The sequence below is a fragment of the Arachis hypogaea genome, chromosome 8 (assembly GCF_003086295.3).
Source record: "Arachis hypogaea cultivar Tifrunner chromosome 8, arahy.Tifrunner.gnm2.J5K5, whole genome shotgun sequence".
Classification (NCBI taxonomy): Eukaryota; Viridiplantae; Streptophyta; class Magnoliopsida; order Fabales; family Fabaceae; genus Arachis; species Arachis hypogaea.
The window spans coordinates 18669442-18687629 of NC_092043.1; the positions used below are offsets into that span (position 1 = coordinate 18669442).

General features: G+C 34.8%; 1 protein-coding gene and 1 long non-coding RNA gene across 2 annotated transcripts; both read right to left on the bottom strand.

Annotated features, from left to right (window-relative positions):
* Positions 1 to 5190: 5190 nt before the first annotated feature.
* On the bottom strand, positions 5191 to 6314 carry LOC140174585 (uncharacterized). Its single transcript, XR_011864322.1, has 2 exons — positions 5980 to 6314; positions 5191 to 5346 (listed from the first exon to the last, which is right to left on the bottom strand). It is a non-coding gene; the product is annotated as an uncharacterized lncRNA (long non-coding RNA).
* Positions 6315 to 7769: 1455 nt separating this feature from the next.
* On the bottom strand, positions 7770 to 12829 carry LOC140174679 (uncharacterized). The gene is made up of 2 exons (XM_072200169.1): positions 12617 to 12829; positions 7770 to 8679 (listed from the first exon to the last, which is right to left on the bottom strand). Exons 1-2 carry the CDS (start codon positions 12622 to 12624, stop codon positions 7770 to 7772), a joined length of 918 nt encoding a protein of 305 aa, XP_072056270.1. The 5' UTR covers positions 12625 to 12829.
* Between the last annotated feature and the right edge of the window lie 5359 nt (positions 12830 to 18188).

Below are 18188 nucleotides of genomic sequence, written 5' to 3' on the forward strand. Positions count from 1 at the left end.
ATAGAAGCAATAGATGGGCTTGTTAGAGTGAAGAGGCCTAGATATGTGTTTGGTACAATGAATCGGCATAATACCCCAAAAGGCCTGAATCCTACAGAAGTTCACTACTTCCGTCCAACAAAAAGAAAAATAGGAGCATGTTCAGTCTTTAAAGCAGAACTTTGGGCATTTATGACGGGCTCAATATCACTTGGGATCTAGGTATGAGACAGGTTGAAATTGAAACTGGACTCTAAAGCGGTTGTGGATACTCTTAATGCCCCTTCATGAAAGAAAATCCTACAAAAGAAAGCTACCTAACCAAGTCCAAAACAAGAAAACGAAAGCTACCCTAACAAAGAAAATGAAACCTATCCCAAAAAAAAAAAAAAGAAAGAAAATGGAACCTATCCAAAAACAAAAAACTATATGTTGTTCGGATATTAAAAAAAATGAGATGAAGGTGTTAAAAAAATTAAAAAAAATGAAGACGTGTTTGATCAAAAGCATTTTGTGACCATACAACAACCTATTGACCAGCGACAAATCCTTAAATGAAATTTAATATCGCGGCGAATTAGTCCTTGACCTATCGGATTGGGGGATACCGTAGAAAAAAAAAAGCATTTTGTGACCTTTTAAATTGAATTTGAATAAAACTACAAATTTATTAATTATTAATTATGATATTTTGAATTTTTTATCTGTCTTCATTGGAATTTCAAAAACTCGGTTGTTTGAATCTACAAATTAAGAGTTTGGGATATCCATCATGAAAGTCCAAAAAATCAGAAAATCAAAACATCAAGAAAACTTCACTTTGACATTCAAGAAATTAAATTATCAACTCTTGGTCTTGAAACCGCATTATATGAAAATATAATTAAAAAATATCCAACTCCAAAACTCACAAATCAAGGTAATAACTTATAATTGATAGAATTTATGATTAGAATTTGAATTTTATATAATTTGACGTCAAAATTTTAACAAGTTGGCACTTGTGATGCACTAAAGCTCGGAACTTAATGTCTTAATCTCGAGTTCAAAGTGAATTTGTTCTAAACTATTTCTCCAAGTCCAATACTAAGAGGAGAGTTCAAGAATATCCAAAGTCTCAAGGACTCTCTTTGAGGATTGAGGGTTTTCATGGATTTTAAAAAAGACATTACCCAAAAAAAAAAAAAATTCTCATCATTCAACTTAATCCCTAATAACTAAGCTTTACGAGTTTGATAACTATATTGTAACCACCAATCCACCATTCTTTTCTTAAAGTGATATAATGATTAAAGCGTCCATAAAAGGAACAAAAAAAAAAAAGCAACTCTCTATATCCTATACTCAACTTAGCCTAAAAGGTAATTTATGGCTTCATAGTCACATAAAGAAATGAGCTCATAATACACTATAACAAAAATTATTTTTAGTGGCAAATTTTTAGTGATAATAACATAATAATCACTATATGTCTTATTTAATTTATATTTTTGCGACAATTATATATTTATCGTTACTACTATATATTATAACAACAATTATATACTTTTTGTAGTTATTAAAAAGTTTTTTACCAACAAAACATAAGATAGTTAATGTCTAATTACCAATATATATTAGTGACTATTTTTATTGTCGCTAAAAGCAAAATATTAACTGCAAGAAGTTATTTTTCTAATAGTGATGATATTATAACCCTTGATATATGCACTATTATAAATATATACATTTAAGTATAATTTCTAATTTAGTATCTCTCAAGATCCATGCTAATTTGAGTGTCGAAATCTTTGCAAGTACATTTTTATCTTTGGAATGATAAACTCAGAACACTAGTAACTCAAAATAAGATAATAATGCTAATTTCGTATCTCTAACCTACTTTTTATTATTTTCTTCATGAAATTTTTCAACTCGAAAAGTTTACAAAATGCTTTTGAATATTGTTCATTACTTCAAATTTCAACACATATACAAAATTCAGTCAAAGGTTCAAAGCCTAAAATAAAAAATATAAATTTACATAAAAATAACAAGGACACATGAGTCAACACTTTTTAATTTTTATATTGGAGCGAGAGACATAATTAACAGTCTTATTTAGGGTCAGAAGTGTTTGACAAAGGTGAAAAACCGTGCTACATAGCTCACCAAAAAATTGACCATCCAATTTGAGAGAAGACAAGATCGGACTGTTCAAATTGTGCTTGGAAGTCGGACCGTTCGATTTGATGGCAACGGGGATATGTCACGCATGCATCAGTTGTTCCTTTCTCTTATACATATCTATCCACAACCAAATTGAAAGAACTCATTGACATCCCTTCAATGAAATATCACTTCAGAAGGCCATTTGAGTGGTAAAAAAATTTGCTTTTGAAGAGAGTCAACCACCAACACACACAAACAATCGTACCCTCCATTTTTTGAAAAAAAAATTCATTACAACTGATTCGTTCCTATAAACTCAACAACAACCTATAACTCGCTGACTAAGTCAAAATATAAAACGACTACCAAATCTTCACTTACCAACTACTCTTATAAGTCGGCAGTCAATAACAGACAGAGAGCGGGAGAAAATTCCTAATTATTCAACTATATATCAAGCCACTGGAGGTGAACAAGAAAGAGACTGGATTTGGATATAATCAGAGAAGTGCTAATAATTATTTTTCATTTATTGACTTGAGCATTAGAGTCCTTTTTGCAGGTATCATGCTCGCCAGATATTCAACAAAGCTCGGAGCACGTTAAGGATAGAAAGACAAGCGATTCTCTCAAATTCGAGATATAACTCAGGGGCTCCATGCAGCACGAAAGATTTGATACCCATCGTGGAGCCAAACTTTAATACCTCACTATTATCTGTTTTATTGGTTCTTAACCCTATATTGCAGGATTTGAACTATAGCGGAAGAACCAACAAATCCTCCAACCCAAGACGATTTGATGGCTTTAAATGCAAAACTACATGCCGAGGTTTAGAGAATGGATGAATTACAAAATCAAAAGCAAAATGCCCAGAATGATGGAGAAGATCTGAAGAATGTTGAGAACAGAAATAGCCATGATGATCATAATATGGAGGATCATAAGGAAGTAAAAATAATCTAAATGAAGTCCAAAAAGCGAACAAATCCATTCTCAAAAAAGATCATGGACTATTAGATGTCTAAAAATGTTACCTTATCTACAACTTTGAAGCCTTATGAGGGTTTCGGCGACCCTAGTGTTCACATCACAAAATTCCACTTGATGATGTTTTTAAACGGTGCATTTGACCCTATAATTTGTCGTTCTTTTTCTACTTTTTTAGATGGTGCTGCCTTAGTTTGATTTTCTTTGTCTGTAGGTTTTGTATCAAGTTTTGACGAGCTCACTGATATGTTCATCAACAATTTTGCGACGTCCAAGATATACGTCCATGATTCTGACTACCTCAGCACTATCAAATAGGAACAACATGAAAGCCTCAAACTAGATGATGAGGTTGCTAAAGTTGCAATGGAGATCCATAACCTCAACCCAAATGTTCATCTGCATGCTCTAAAAAGCTGTCTTCGGCCAAGGAAGTTCCAAGAAATAATTGTTGTGGCCAAACTTGAGACTTTGGATGAGTTTCGCAAAAAAGGCAGTTGGACAGATTGAGATAGAGGAATTGTAATAAGCTCAGAAGGTCAAAAGACAAGTTCAACCTAGAGGCGAGGATAAGCATGGCAAGCACCAAGGTGGTCGGGATGATAAAAAGTTGTTCAAATTAACACCTCGGTTTGACTCTTACACGCAATTTAATTAAAAGAGGGAAGAGATTATCAAAGAGATCCTCCATGCAAAGATTATCAAACCACTAAGAAAGGTAGGAACATACCAAGTTAGACCAGAAGTATGTAGACAATACTAAACATTGTGCTTTCCACCAGAAATTCGGAAATACCATCGATGACTGTGTGATAGCTAAAGACTTGCTTGAGCGATTAGCTCAGCAAGGGATGTTGGACAAATATGTAGTTGAATGGTCAACAAATTGGCACTACACGTAAGCTCTCATGGAGGGCATTAGGAAAATAATACAGGAGCCAAAGACAATGGCCTCAACCAACTCAACCTAGAGGTATAATTAATTGTATTTCAAGTGGATTCGCAGGAGTCGAACTTACAAGCTTGACCCATTGAATAGAAAAAGTGCAACATGGGACCTGAGAAGAAGGAGACATCTCTTGCAGAAACACAAAAACTGCTTGCTACCGGGTTTATTCGAGAAATTCGATTAACAACATGGTTATCTAACGTCGTTATGGTAAAAAAGAGCTCGAAAAAGTGGTGAATGTGTGTTGACTTTACAAACCTCAACAAGTCCTACCTTATAGACACATACCACTGCCATGCATAGACAGGCTGGCACTACAAGAAAAATACCCATTCAGGTACACTTGAAAAGTGTAGTCAAAAATGTAAAAAAGTGATGCCTTAGGCAAAGGCTACGCTTTTTAGGCTTCAGAGACGCTTTTGTAGGGGATGCCTATACCAGTGTTGCCTATTCTCAAAGGCTACACTTTTCTGTATCAAAGGCTACGCTTCTGGCCTTTGAGAATAGGGTACGCTTTTTAAGTGATGCTGTTTAGGACCAAAGGCTACGCTTTTCAGCACTAGTGGTTACCAGAGTTCAAAAGAATAGGCTACACTTTTCAGGACTACTGCATCACTTTATAAACGTAACAAGTAGTATACCTATAGCTACTCTATATAAGTGTAGCCTTTTGTCCCTCATTTTTTTTAAATTTCTGTTTATATATATATATATATATATATATATATATATATATATATATATATATATATAAACAGTAATTTCTAATAATATTTTTATTTAAATCTAATATTTGAAAATATATATATAATTATATATATAATGCTATATTTTTAATTAAATTAGTTAATTATTATAAAATAAAAATAAACAAATACATATATATATATATATATATATATATATATATATATATATATATATATATATATATATATATATATACAATAATCTTTATTGTAATAAAAATTATCCTGAAACAAAATATATTTATATAATGAATATATAATATTGAGATGATTGTAATTTGAAGTATTCATACATCTCACACTAGAATAAGTATACTCATATAAATCAAAATATGCATGAAACCGCACACTTAGAGTTTACTACTAATAAACTAGAAAAAACCAAAATATTATATCATTCAAATGTATCTTCTAATAAAAGACATCATCATCAACCATACATCTTTCAATTTCCAACACTAGCTCCATCTTTGCTAATAAACCATCATGATAGGCATCTCAATCTTCACTCACATCTTCAGAATTAGCCTGCATAATTATATAGAAAAATAATTATGTTTTGAAAAAGTACAAGAAAAAAAAAATTAGCATATTAAAAACTAAAAATTTTCAAATTATTGGAACATAGAAACTAAAAACTAAAAACTGTATACCCTTTTGCTTAAAACAACAATCACATTCAAGGGGATACTATAAGTCATCATAAAGGACATAAAAAATCGAATCATAACACAACTTCATACTAAATGAGAAGTAAAATCAGAAACTCAAATGCATTGTGCAAGTGACAAGCAATAGCATTTTTCTTCCTTTTTGGTTTTAACATTATAAGAAGCTCAAACTTTGTCCCGGAGGCACCAAAACAGGGTATCCAATAGTATATTAACACAACAATGATCTCGGAGCAACACAAAAGCACAACAGAAGCCACAAATATTGGTCCACTCTAATAACAATAATAATAAAATAACATAATGAAAAAACAAAACCGGAGAAACCAAATCACAGCTCCTTAAATTTAAAATCAAATTAAAAAGATTTGGCAGCCTCCTAAGTTCTAACAAATACAAATTTTAAACTCAACGGCAGATATTCAGAATCCTAATTATCAATTAACAATATATAAACAAATATTATGGAATAAGAAAGAACTTCTCATACCATATCTATGTTTGGAATATGAGTTGATCCATGAGCGCTATTCGCATCAATTGGAGAGTGTTGGGCGTTTTGTAACAAAGCCTCAATCTCTTCCGGCCTCATTCCAGGTTCAGATCGCTGAACTAGTAACTTAATCATGTTTCGCAATCCATAAAGCTCAGCCTCTTGGTGTTGCTGTTTGGCATCTTGGTGCTGCTGTTTGGCCTTCATGTCTCCAAGTTCAGCTTTCAAAGATGTGACTTGCTCTTGGTGCTGTTGCTTGAGTTCAGAAATTTCTGCATGCTTTTTTAAATCACTTCGTGTAATAGATCTTCCATAGCACCTAACCCGACCTGGTAGGTCTTTCCAAATAAAGACTCAAAAGCTTCCTCATCTGTTTCACCAGCAGCTTGCCAGTTTTGGAAGTCTTCCTGATTAGAAGAAACATTTAAAATAGAATTAGTAACTATATCCCAAATTTGATTTATAATCATTAATAATTAAATGAACTCTCATACAATTGCATCTTGTGTTTCCTGATCAACTTCCTTCCTTTTCCGACTTGTTCGAGTAGCAATAAACATTTCAAACCTTTTTGGTTCATCAATTGTTTCCTTTGTCGCGCGCTACAAAATAAAGCCTTAAATAAGTAAGACTATAACAACATAACTAAAATTAACTAAACAAATGCCAGCACGAATATTAAATAAGCATACCAGAGCCACTCGTACTCTTCCAAAATTAATTGGCCCCATGCGATGTGGAAACTTTTGGTGTTCTTTGTGTTTCTTATTCTTTTCACTCATTGACTATAATTGAATAAAAAGTTAGCACATAGAAACAAAGAACAATATAATTAAATTTTGCTTCAATAAACAAAATTACACCATACAGAATAGCAGTAGATATAATTGCACAAAATAAAATTCCAGAAAATAAAATTGCACAAAACAGAACAGAAAATAGAATTGCAGCAAATCAGAATCACAGCAAAAATAGAATAGCAGTCTAATTACGCCCAACTTAATTACCTGCTGCTTCCAAGTCCAAAATAAATTTAATTCAGCAAAAATAGAATAGCAGTCTAAAGCTTTAGGGTAGAATATGTGTTTGTACAGCATGAGAGAGGACAGATTCCCACATTATCAATCCAATTTTCATTATTTTTCTTATGTCTTAACAAACAGTAATATATTTGCAATTATATTACCAACTATTTTACCTAGATTGTAGGATGACTCCAATAATAGATCAATTTTATGAAATGACCTTCTGGTACTTGTGTCGGTCGATTTTTCACCATATCTTCGATAGTATCAAAGGGAACAAAGTGCTTCTGCTTAATCTTTCCCTTGAACCGCTTCCAAGCATCCCGAATTGCTTGGATCACCCACTTTTCTCCACTATCTGGGAGGATAAACTTGGTCTGCATGATATCAACATTGTTATATGCACCTTCCTATATTTAAAAAAAATCGACATTCAATAATAATAGAAAAGTCTTACGTTAACGTAGTTCCACATAAATTTCTTAGCTTTAGGAGTTACAGCATGCCAACTAGTGTATAATAGACTAACAAATCTTTTATTTCTACCAATTGTGCCAACGAAACTAGTTAAATTAGACACACTTTGATCGGTGGGTCCTACTGGCTGTCCAATATCAAAAATAACTTCTTCTCGCTGTTCCATAGTTCTTGCATAAATCTCTTTGCAAGTTGTTTTTCTCCGAGTTTTCTTCTTCTTTGGCTCTCCTAGTTTCATGCATTAGGAAAAAAATTAGGGAGTAATTAGTGATGCCAATTGAAAAATTAAGCATTATGATTTGCAAAAGAATATAAAAAATTTGATAGAAATTTCTTACCTTCGTCATCATCAATGTCCTCCATCACATGTGAATAATAATTTTCATCAAGTGGTAAGTTATCTCCCACATCATCACTTAGTTCAGAGCTTAGTCCGTCAATTTCTACAACTATCCCATTTTCTTTTAAGAATTCATCAATAGTTGTAGCCCTTACCCTTGGCTTGCTCTTTTCCTTTCTTGATCCATCTTGCTCCGACATTAAATCCTCAGCTTGTGGGGTAGTGTTTGAACTAGGCAAAGTAGTGTCATCTTGTCTTTTTTGAGTCCTATCATGTGTGAATTGAATGATCTGCTGCTGCCCTTGGTTGACTGTAGGCTGAGTAGAATTTGCCCAACTCTGCTGTTGGCTTACACTTGTTGGCACACTATTATTCATACTACGAATTGCATCGAGCTTCCTTTTAAGTTCATCTGCACCCACCTTTATAAGCTTAGAATTATTCAAGCCTTGTGTTGACGGTTCACGTTGCACTTCATGCTTTTTTTTCTCAGCCATAGTCACAGTCAAGTGATGCTTTCTTTTTTTATTTTCTGGCTGTTGCGCAGGAAGGCTCGGCTGTACTTCCAAGGTTTTAGGCTTGAAATCAGTCCTTTTTCTTATTGTATCGAGTGTGCTTTGTAAATGAGTAAAATCTAGCTTTTTTGACGTAGAAGTCTTCACTCCTTTGGTTGCACTAAACTCTTTTTGACTTTTGACTACATCCAACCTTGGCATAGTTTCTTCCTTGTCATTAGGTGCTGCACCTTGCATCTCATATTGCTTGCGTTCATTTACAATCTTTTGTCTCTTGGCTTCAAATTGACGAAGCAAATTCTTACTTGATGTTGCTTTAAGATCAATAAATTCTTTATTCCTACACAAACAAATTAGTTAACTCGAGTTAATATAAGCGATAAAGTGATATATCCTATAAAAAACACTAACAACCTCAGAAATTAAAACAAAAACATGACTTACAAATAAAAAGGTGAAGAAAACTTAGTTATACATATGTACATATTAAGCAATAAATTAAATTGCTTAGGATGACCCATCAGAATCAGAATCTCCAATGAAATCTGCCTCATAGTCTTGGGCAGAAGTCACCTGGGGAACCGTTTTAATAACTGTAGGTCGTAGATCAATCCTCTCCAGAATAGGTTCACCATCATCAGCTGGTATATGGCAGGGCTCGTTATATGCTCGTTTTGTTCATTATAGAAGGTTTGACGGGCCTCAGACTTAGATTCGTCACTTGTTTTGAATAAGTCTCTTGGGACAGTTTCCATAACATAATGTTTGTTATGTTCATATGGATCTTTCACATAAAAACATTGATGTGCTTGAGATGCTAGTATGAAGGGTTCATTCTGGTAGCATTTCTTATTGAAGTGAACAAATGTAAGACCATATTTATCTCTCCCAACATCATACCACTCACACCGAAATAATACTACCTTAAAATGCCCAAAATAGTCTAATTCTACTATCTCAAACAGTCTGCCATAATAAGCTACAGTGTCTTGAATTGGACTTTTATCTTTAGCACTTGCAAAGCTTGAAGTTAAAGCAGTTAATGTGACACCACTATTTTGTGTTTTTCTCCTTGCCTCACGCTCCACAGTGTGAAACCTGTATCCATTAATTATATATCCAGAAAATTTTCTTGCAACAGAGCTTGGACCTCGTGATAATTCTTTTAGCCAAACAGGCACATCTGGATCCCTTGCCCGAGTTTCAAACCACTGCGAGAAGGTTTTACTGTGAACTTTTGCTTTTCTTCATTTCGTTCCTCGCTGATTGTTAACCTCATCCTCATGCTCTCTGTAATTAAAAATAGTTATGTTTGATCGACAAAAATCTAAATGCACTTGATTTAGTGAATAAACATAAGTTGTATTAAGTTACCTAACATAATCTGTGACTTCTTCACAATTGTGTAATACATACACATGGGCTTGAGCACTTGAAATGTCATCGAGATTAATTGGTTCTCCATTTCCCACGCCTAACGAACGACCTTTATTAGAAAACAACTTTGATGCACAACTTCGTCGTCATTAAGATCATCATCATTCCGAGGTCGCTTATTAAGTCTTGTTCGCACACCTTCATGCAAGTATCTTGAGCAGAAAGTTAGGCACTCTTAAGCTAGATATGCCTCCGCAATAGAACCTTCGGGGCGACTTTTGTTGCGTACATACGATTTTAATGTACACATGTACCTTTCTGGAGGATACATCCAACGAAACTACACTGGACCACCCAATCTCACCTCATTTGCTAAATGAATTGGAAGATGAACCATTATGTCAAAAAAACTAGGGGGAAAGATCCTCTCAAGGTGGCATAACGTTTCCACAATCTCTAACTCCAGTCAATCTATCTCTTCCAGTGTGATGAACTTTTTGCATAAGCGACGAAAAAAAGAACTTAGTCGAATCAACGGAATGGCCACATGATCTGGAAGGATGCTTTTAATCGGTATTAGTAGTAAATAGTGTAGCAAAAAATGAGCATCGTGGGTCTTATACCCAGAAACTTTTCTTTCTCCTAGATGTACACACCGTGATATATTAGAAGCATTACCATCAGGTAGCTTTGTTGTCTTCAAAACGCCACAAAAAATCGACTTCTCAGCAGCAGTCATAGAAAAGCATGCCTTTGCCAACTTTGTTCTCTTGCCATTATTCACCTCCTTTGGTTGAAGATTTTTCCAGATCCCCAAATCTTTTAAGTCATATCGAGCATTCAAATGGTCCTTTGTCTTGCCTGGGATATCCAAGAGAGTTCCAATTACACTATCAAGTAAGTTCTTCTCTATGTGCATGACATCTAAGTTGTGACGCAATGGGTTCTTGTGCCAGTAAGGCAATTCAAAGAAAATTGATCTTTTTTTCCAATTCCATGGGAAACTATTTGATGTAGTTTGCTTCTTCCCAAAAACATTTTCAACATTTTGTAGCATCTCAAAAATTTTCGTTCCTTCAATAACAGGTGGAGGGGGTCTTAATTCTTGTTTCCCATTAAAAGACCTTGTATTGGTTCTCCATGGATGATCCATGGGTAAAAAGACACGATGGTCCATATAAACTGTCTTCCGACTATGTTTTAGTTGTAGATAAGAGGTATTTTTGTTGCAACAAGGGCAAGCCAATTTTCCCTTTGTACTCCACCCGGACAACATAGCATATGCAGGAAAATTGTTGATTGTCCACAAAAGAGCTGCCCGCATTTGAAAGGTCTCATTCTTTGATGCATCATAAGTTTCGACCCCTATTTCCCACAACAACTTCAAGTCTTCTATCAATGGTTGTAGATACACATCAATATCTTTACCAGGTGATTGTGGCCCAGGAATAAGCAAAGAAAGCATACAATATTCAAGTTTCATGCACATCCACGGAGGCAAGTTGTATACCATTAACATCACAAGCCACGTGCTCCATGAAATGTTCATGCTACGAAATGGGTTGAACCCATCACTTAACAAGCCTAGTCTAATATTGCGTGATTCTTTTGCAAAGTCTTCATCCATTTCATCAAAGTTCTTCCATGCCAGGCCATCAGCAGGATGCTTTAACGTCCCATCTTTAAGGCGCTCCTCATCATGCCACCTCAGACTAGCTGCCGTCTTTGAGCACATAAATAATCTTTGAAGTCTTGGAATTATAGGAAAGTATCTTAAAGTCTTTGCAGGAATAGGACGACCTTTCTTGTGAGGTTGGTTCTCGCTATTATCACTAGAATTTTCGGTATATCGAGAAGTTCCACACACACGACATTGTTTTTCATCCTTTAGTTCTTTCCTATACAGGAGGCAATCATTTGGACAAGCATCGATTTTTTTATAATCTAGACCTAAATCTCTTATCATAGCCTTTGTCTTATGGAAAGATGAAGGTATGTTAATGTTAGGCATTGCCTCTTTCAATAGCTCAAGAAGGGAAGCGAAGGATGCATTGCTCCAACCGTGCAAACACTTTAATAAGTATAGACAGATGATAAAAGATAATGTAGAAAATTTCTTGGAACCCGGGTATAACTCTTGACTTGCCACATCTATTAAATTGTAAAACTTTTTAGCCTCCTCATTTTGGCCTACAGTAACACCATCAACGTGAGGCACATCTCCAAATGCATCATTAAGCAGTCCTTCGATGTCATCGCATGCACCTTCTTCATCATCCGTGTCATCATCAACCACCATTGGGATTGTCCATTCCCCGTGATTAATCCATGTTCTATATCCCTTAACAAATCCGTCAGCGACTAAATGGTCAAATACCACATCTCTTCTATACCACTCAATGTTACAACACCTCTTACAAGGACATTGAATTTGTTGTCCTTCTGGTTCTCCCTCAGAGTATGCAAAGTCTAAGAAACTAATAACACCATTGATATACTCTTCACTATACCTCGGTAGATCCATCCAATCCTTCGGCATATCACAAAACCTAACCGATAATTTATAAATTTTTTAGGAGGAAAATTTATAAGGGGTCGTAAAGTGAAGATAACAAGAATAGAGGAGGAAGGGTGTTATGAAATATAAGGGGAATGGGTAATGAAAAGGACTTTGATAGCCTTGTAGTTAGGTTGGGAAATAGTTCCTAATCTTAGAAGTAATTCTCTAAACATTTTACTGGAAACTCATTGAAGTAAAACAAATAAAGGAAAACAAAGAATTTATTGTGCATAAATATTAAGTTAAATTGCAACTTCAAAATTAACAAAACAATCGAGGTGGAGCTACACATGAATTAATAGTATAATCATAAAGTGAAAAGAAAAAGTATGTATTGTACCTTGCCATGACACGATCAACGTTTTGACAAAATTCACTTGGGAGTTTTAACCAAAAACTTCAATCTGTTTGTTACCAAATAAAATTCTAAGATATTAGAGTATAATCATATTTAGTCTTGATTTATTTTTATAAATTCTAAACTGGTATATTTAAAATGTAAGGAAAAAAAATTAAATAGTAAAAAATAGTAGAGCAACCTGTTGTTGTTACCATAAATAAAATAAAATAAAATAATATAACAAGCTAATATATATTGCAATTGGTTATTACAGTAGTTAACAAATTAAAATGAGTAAGTAATGAGTGTGTGCGCTCAATTTATTGAGAGAGACAAAGTGACTCAGCTGGTTGCCACCATTCTATTTTATTTGTTTTCTTATTTTAAAATTTTTAGTATTTGTCCGCTCCTCATAACCAAGTATGATTATGCTGCTAAACTTATAAAATAATTTTTTTTTTGGGTTAAACATTCCTCACTTTGCCTAAACAAGCACGGTTTAATTCCAACTCTCACAAAAGATAGTATACAAGTTAATTTTAAGTATACTTGGCATTAATTAGTAAATGCATGATTACAAAAATATTATTTATATATTAAAATTAATTATTATATATTTGTATATATATATTATTTAATTTTTTAATATATATTTTTATATTAATAATTAATTTAAATAGTGAATTTTAATGTTTTTTAAACATGGTTGACATGACTAATACGGCAAAATGTTATTAGCTAGTAGCTACAGTTAACAATCAATGCGGTTTTGGACTGGTCAGCAAAAGGTGCAATATTGATGTAACCGTGTAAGTGATATAGTTACAACATGCATATTGTGATGAATTGGTTATTACAATGGTTGACAAATTTCATATATATATACAGTTCCAACAAATGAATTTGCTATCTATATATATACATATGTATGAATCTTGAAAGGATAGAATTGAAAGAAAAAGAAACTATAAATTAGTACCAAGTCCATAAGGGAGACAGACAGAGACACAATGTTATATTATGATTTGTGAATTCATGAAATAATTTTAATTTAGGAAATAAAGTCAAGTCACAAGGGGCATTATTACAATTGCATCCAAAAATTTCACCACTGCACCTCTGCTATAATTAAACTAAAAACTCTTGATTTTAACTCCTCTTTTGCACTCATATAAAATCCCCAAATTCTACACCCTTGTTATTATTACCAAAAATTCATCTTTCATCCATTGACTAAAGCTAAAATAAGAGGACCAAAAGCCACCATTTTACACTCATCTCTAAAGTGGTTATTGTTGGTACCACAGAAAAAGAATTCAAATCCACCATAATGTTTTAACAGCTTTCACTACCTAATTCCCATATCAATTTAGAGTAACCATTTGTGTATTGGTATCTATGAAAATGGTTACATAATTCTTTTAATTAGATATTTATGGAGCAATTAGTGTAAATATAATATATCCACCCAAATCCAGGCATCCATATATTTTAAAATTATTCATTATAAGATAAGATGTAAGTTGAACAAATATGCATTATTTTAGCAATTATTAATGGTATTGTTCTTCTGGATCATAACAATTATTATAATGTAGATTCAGGTGGGAACTTAGGAACTAAAATCGTAATAACAATGTGAAGTTGTTCTTGTGTTATACTGAAAGATAATGTATATCAACAAGGAATTAAAATGAAAGTTGGCTTACGAACTATACATCACTCACCTGCGTAAACGGAATGAAACCCCAATCCCAAATTCACGAGTTCTCCTGCGCCACAACAATCCCAAATTCACGAGTTCTGCTGTGCCTAAACAATAACGGAATGAAACCCGCAAATTATAAGTTCTCCTGCGCCGCAACATTATCATGCATGTTCATCAATTCACAAATTCACAGTATATCAAAACCCCAAATAGCAACCCTAAAATCGGAACCCTACCCTCTCAGATTTTAGAAACTAAAAGAAGGTGAATACATACCTCCTTGACGATGGTGAGCGAATAAAGACAGGCTTTCAGTCGAGTGAAGAGTCTTCCTGATGTCAACGCCCAGCGAAGAGAACCGGCGTTAAAGATGAGTGGCAGCGTGGTAAGTGGTGAGTGGTGAGTGATGAAGGTGAGTGGTGGAGATGGTGACGCCGTGAGCGGTGACGCTGTGGGTGGTCTTCTCTGATTTGGGGGCAGGGTGATGATGAAGGGAATCGTAGCTAGATAGGGATCGCGCGCGAGTGTTATGTTTTCAGTGGCCAAGTTATTTTTTTTTGCCTAATAAGTGTCTGTACGCGTGAATGTATCATTTGGTGAAAGATGAAAAAAATTTACTAAGTGTTACTTAGTGGACATTTTACTTGAAATACATTAGGCAACACTTTTAAAATGCACCTGAAACATGACAAATAGGCTACACTTTAAAAGTGCTCTCTTTGGTGTAAAAAGTGAAGCCATAACTCTTAAGTTAAGGCTACGCTTTATAAGTGATCTTTATAATATCTAAGGCATCACTTTTCAAGTGATGCCACAAATGTGATTCCTATTCTCCTACAAAAAGGAAACACGGAGAAAAGCGTAGCCTATTCCTAGAATAGGCTACGCTTTTCAAATGTAGCTTAAAAAAAGTGTGGCTGAATGGGTGTTTTTCTTGTAGTGTGGTGGGTAATTCAGCAGGCTTTGCAACATTAAGTTTCATGGATGCCTATTCAGACTATAACCAGATTCTGATGGATCCCCTCGACCAAAACAAAACCACATTCATTATCGGCCATGGAAATTTTTGTTACAAGGTCATGCCATTTAGACTCAAAAATGCATGTGCCATTTATCAAAGGCTTATGGATAATGTCTTCCAAAAACAGATCGACAAAAATATGGAAGTGTACGTTGATGATATGGTCACAAAGACCTCAAATGGTGGCTTTTATTGCTCGGATCTCTATGAAACCATTACTCAACTCAGAAAATATAATATGCGTCTGAATCCTGAGAAGTGTGCTTTTCATGTGTAAGGTGGTAAATTCCTAAGTTTTATGTTAACCGTCCGAGGAATCAAGGCAAACCGTGATAAGTGTCGAGCTGTCCTTGAAATGAAGATCCCATCATCAATTAAGGAAGTACAACAACTCATTGGACGACTCACAGCACTATTCAGATTTCTCCCACAACTAGCTAACGAGTCATACAATTTTTTTTCAAACCTTGAGAAAACATTAAACTTTTGAATGGACCTCAGGTTGCGAGGAAACCTTCCAACAACTCAAACAACTACTTGCAAGCCTCCCAGTTTTACAAAGCCAATAGCAGGTAGTAGCATACATGTTTATTTTTCTGTTTCTATTAATTCTATTAGCTCTATCCTTGTCACAGAAACAGATTGAAAGCAACACCCAATTTACTTCGTCAGTAAAATCTTATAAAATGCTGAACTCAAATACCCGATGATGAAAAATTGGCGCTAGCTCTGCTCATCACAGCTCGGCGACTACGCTTTTAATTTCAAAGCCATGCTACCATGGTTAAAACCAAATACCCCTTGAAATAAGCACTAATGAGACTCAAGCTGGCAGGACGACTTATAAAGTGGTCTATCGAATTGTCTGAGTTCAATATCAGTATCAATAGAAGAGCACGGAAGTAAAAAATACTAGCCGACTTCATTGCAAAGTTCACAACATCAATACAACATCGAGACCCTTGAAATGGACACTTCACGTAGATGGAGCCTCCAACACAGATGGATGTGAAGCAGGGATTATTTTGACAAATGACGAAGGATATATCCTCGAGCATTCCCTCAAGTTCTCATTCTCGGTGAGTAATTACCAAGCCGAATATGAGGCCATATTAGCCGGCCTAAGGTTAGCATGTGAATTAAATATACATAATCTTTCAGTTCATTGTGTTTCCTTGTTAGTAGTACAGCAAATCACAAGCAACTACCAAGTCAGAGTTCCCCTGCTAGAGCAATACTAAATCTCGATAAAAGATTTACTTTTAAATTTCAAAAGTTTTGACATAACTCACATACCTAGAGAACCTAACAATAGAATTGATATTTTATCTAAATTGGCAACAACAAGAAAGAAAAAAACATGCTTCCACACTCCTACAACTAACCCTAGTTGAACCAAGTATCAACATTATGTCTATCTATATTATTTCACAGGATGTGGATTGGAGGACACCTTACATGAAATATCTTATAAAAAGGTCTTTCCCACCAAATATAGATAACATAAAGCTTTTTAAATGCCGAGTTATTTTCTTTACCCTCCTTGGCAACATTCTTTATTGTACCTCAATGATCCCTAACTTCTCCATTACAGAGAGTGGCATAAGATTTATGCCTGACCCTAGGTCACACAGAGCTTTTTCAAAGGTCATGGTGCCTATGGTACAGGGTATTAAGAATTTTTCAGGATCTTGTTTCTTTTGAGGTAGAGTTTGCTGAACCCATGTATCAAGTTCACTAATGAGCAAGGGAGGTTCACCTTCCCAAGTCTCATTACCAAATAACTTGGCATTCAGCTTTATGATGGCTCCTAGATATTGAGCAACTTGCTCTCCAGTCACATCTTCATCCTCCTCTGAGGAAGAATAGTCTTCAGAGCTCATGAATGGCAGAAGGAGATTTAGTGAAATCTTTATGGTCTCTATATGAGCCTCAGATTCCTTTAGGTCCTCAATAGGAAACTCCTTCTTGTTTGAGAGACGTCCCAGAAGGTCTTCCTCACTAGGATTTTCGTCCTTCTCCTCCCTTGTGCATTCGGCCATTTTGATTACATCAATGGCCTTGCACTCTCCTTTTGGATTTTCTTCTGTATTGCTTGGGAGAGTACTGGGAGGAGTTTCAGTGACTTTCTTACTCAGCTGGCCCACTTGTGCCTCCAAATTTCTGATGGAGGACCTTGTTTCACTCATGAAACTTAAAGTGGCCTTAGACAGATCAGATACTAAATTTGCTAAATTAGAGGGGCTCTGCTCAGAATTCTCTATCTGTTGCTGAGAAGATGATGGAAAAGGCTTGTTATTGCTTAGCCTGTTTCTTCCACCATTATTAAAGCCTTGTTGAGGCTTTTGTTGATCCTTCCATGAGAAATTTGGATGATTTCTCCATGATGAATTATAGGTGTTTCCATAAGGTTCACCCATGTAATTTACCTCTGCTATTGCAGGGTTCTCAGGATCATAAGCTTCTTCAGAAGCTGCCTCTTTAGTACTGTTGGATGCATTTTGTCATCCATTCAGACTTTGAGAAATCATGTTGACTTGCTGAGTCAACACTTTGTTCTGAGCCAATATGGCATTCAGAGCATCAATTTCAAGAACTCCCTTCCTCTGAGGCGTCCCATTATTCACGGAATTCCTCTCAGAAGTGTACATGAATTGGTTATTTGCAACCATGTCAATAAGTTCTTGAGCTTCTGCAGGCGTTTTCTTTAAGTGAATGGATCCACCTGCAGAATGGTCCAATGACATTTTGGAAAACTCAGATAGACCATAATAGAATATATCTAATATGGTCCATTCTGAAAACATGTCAGAAGGACACTTTTTGGTCATCTGCTTGTATCT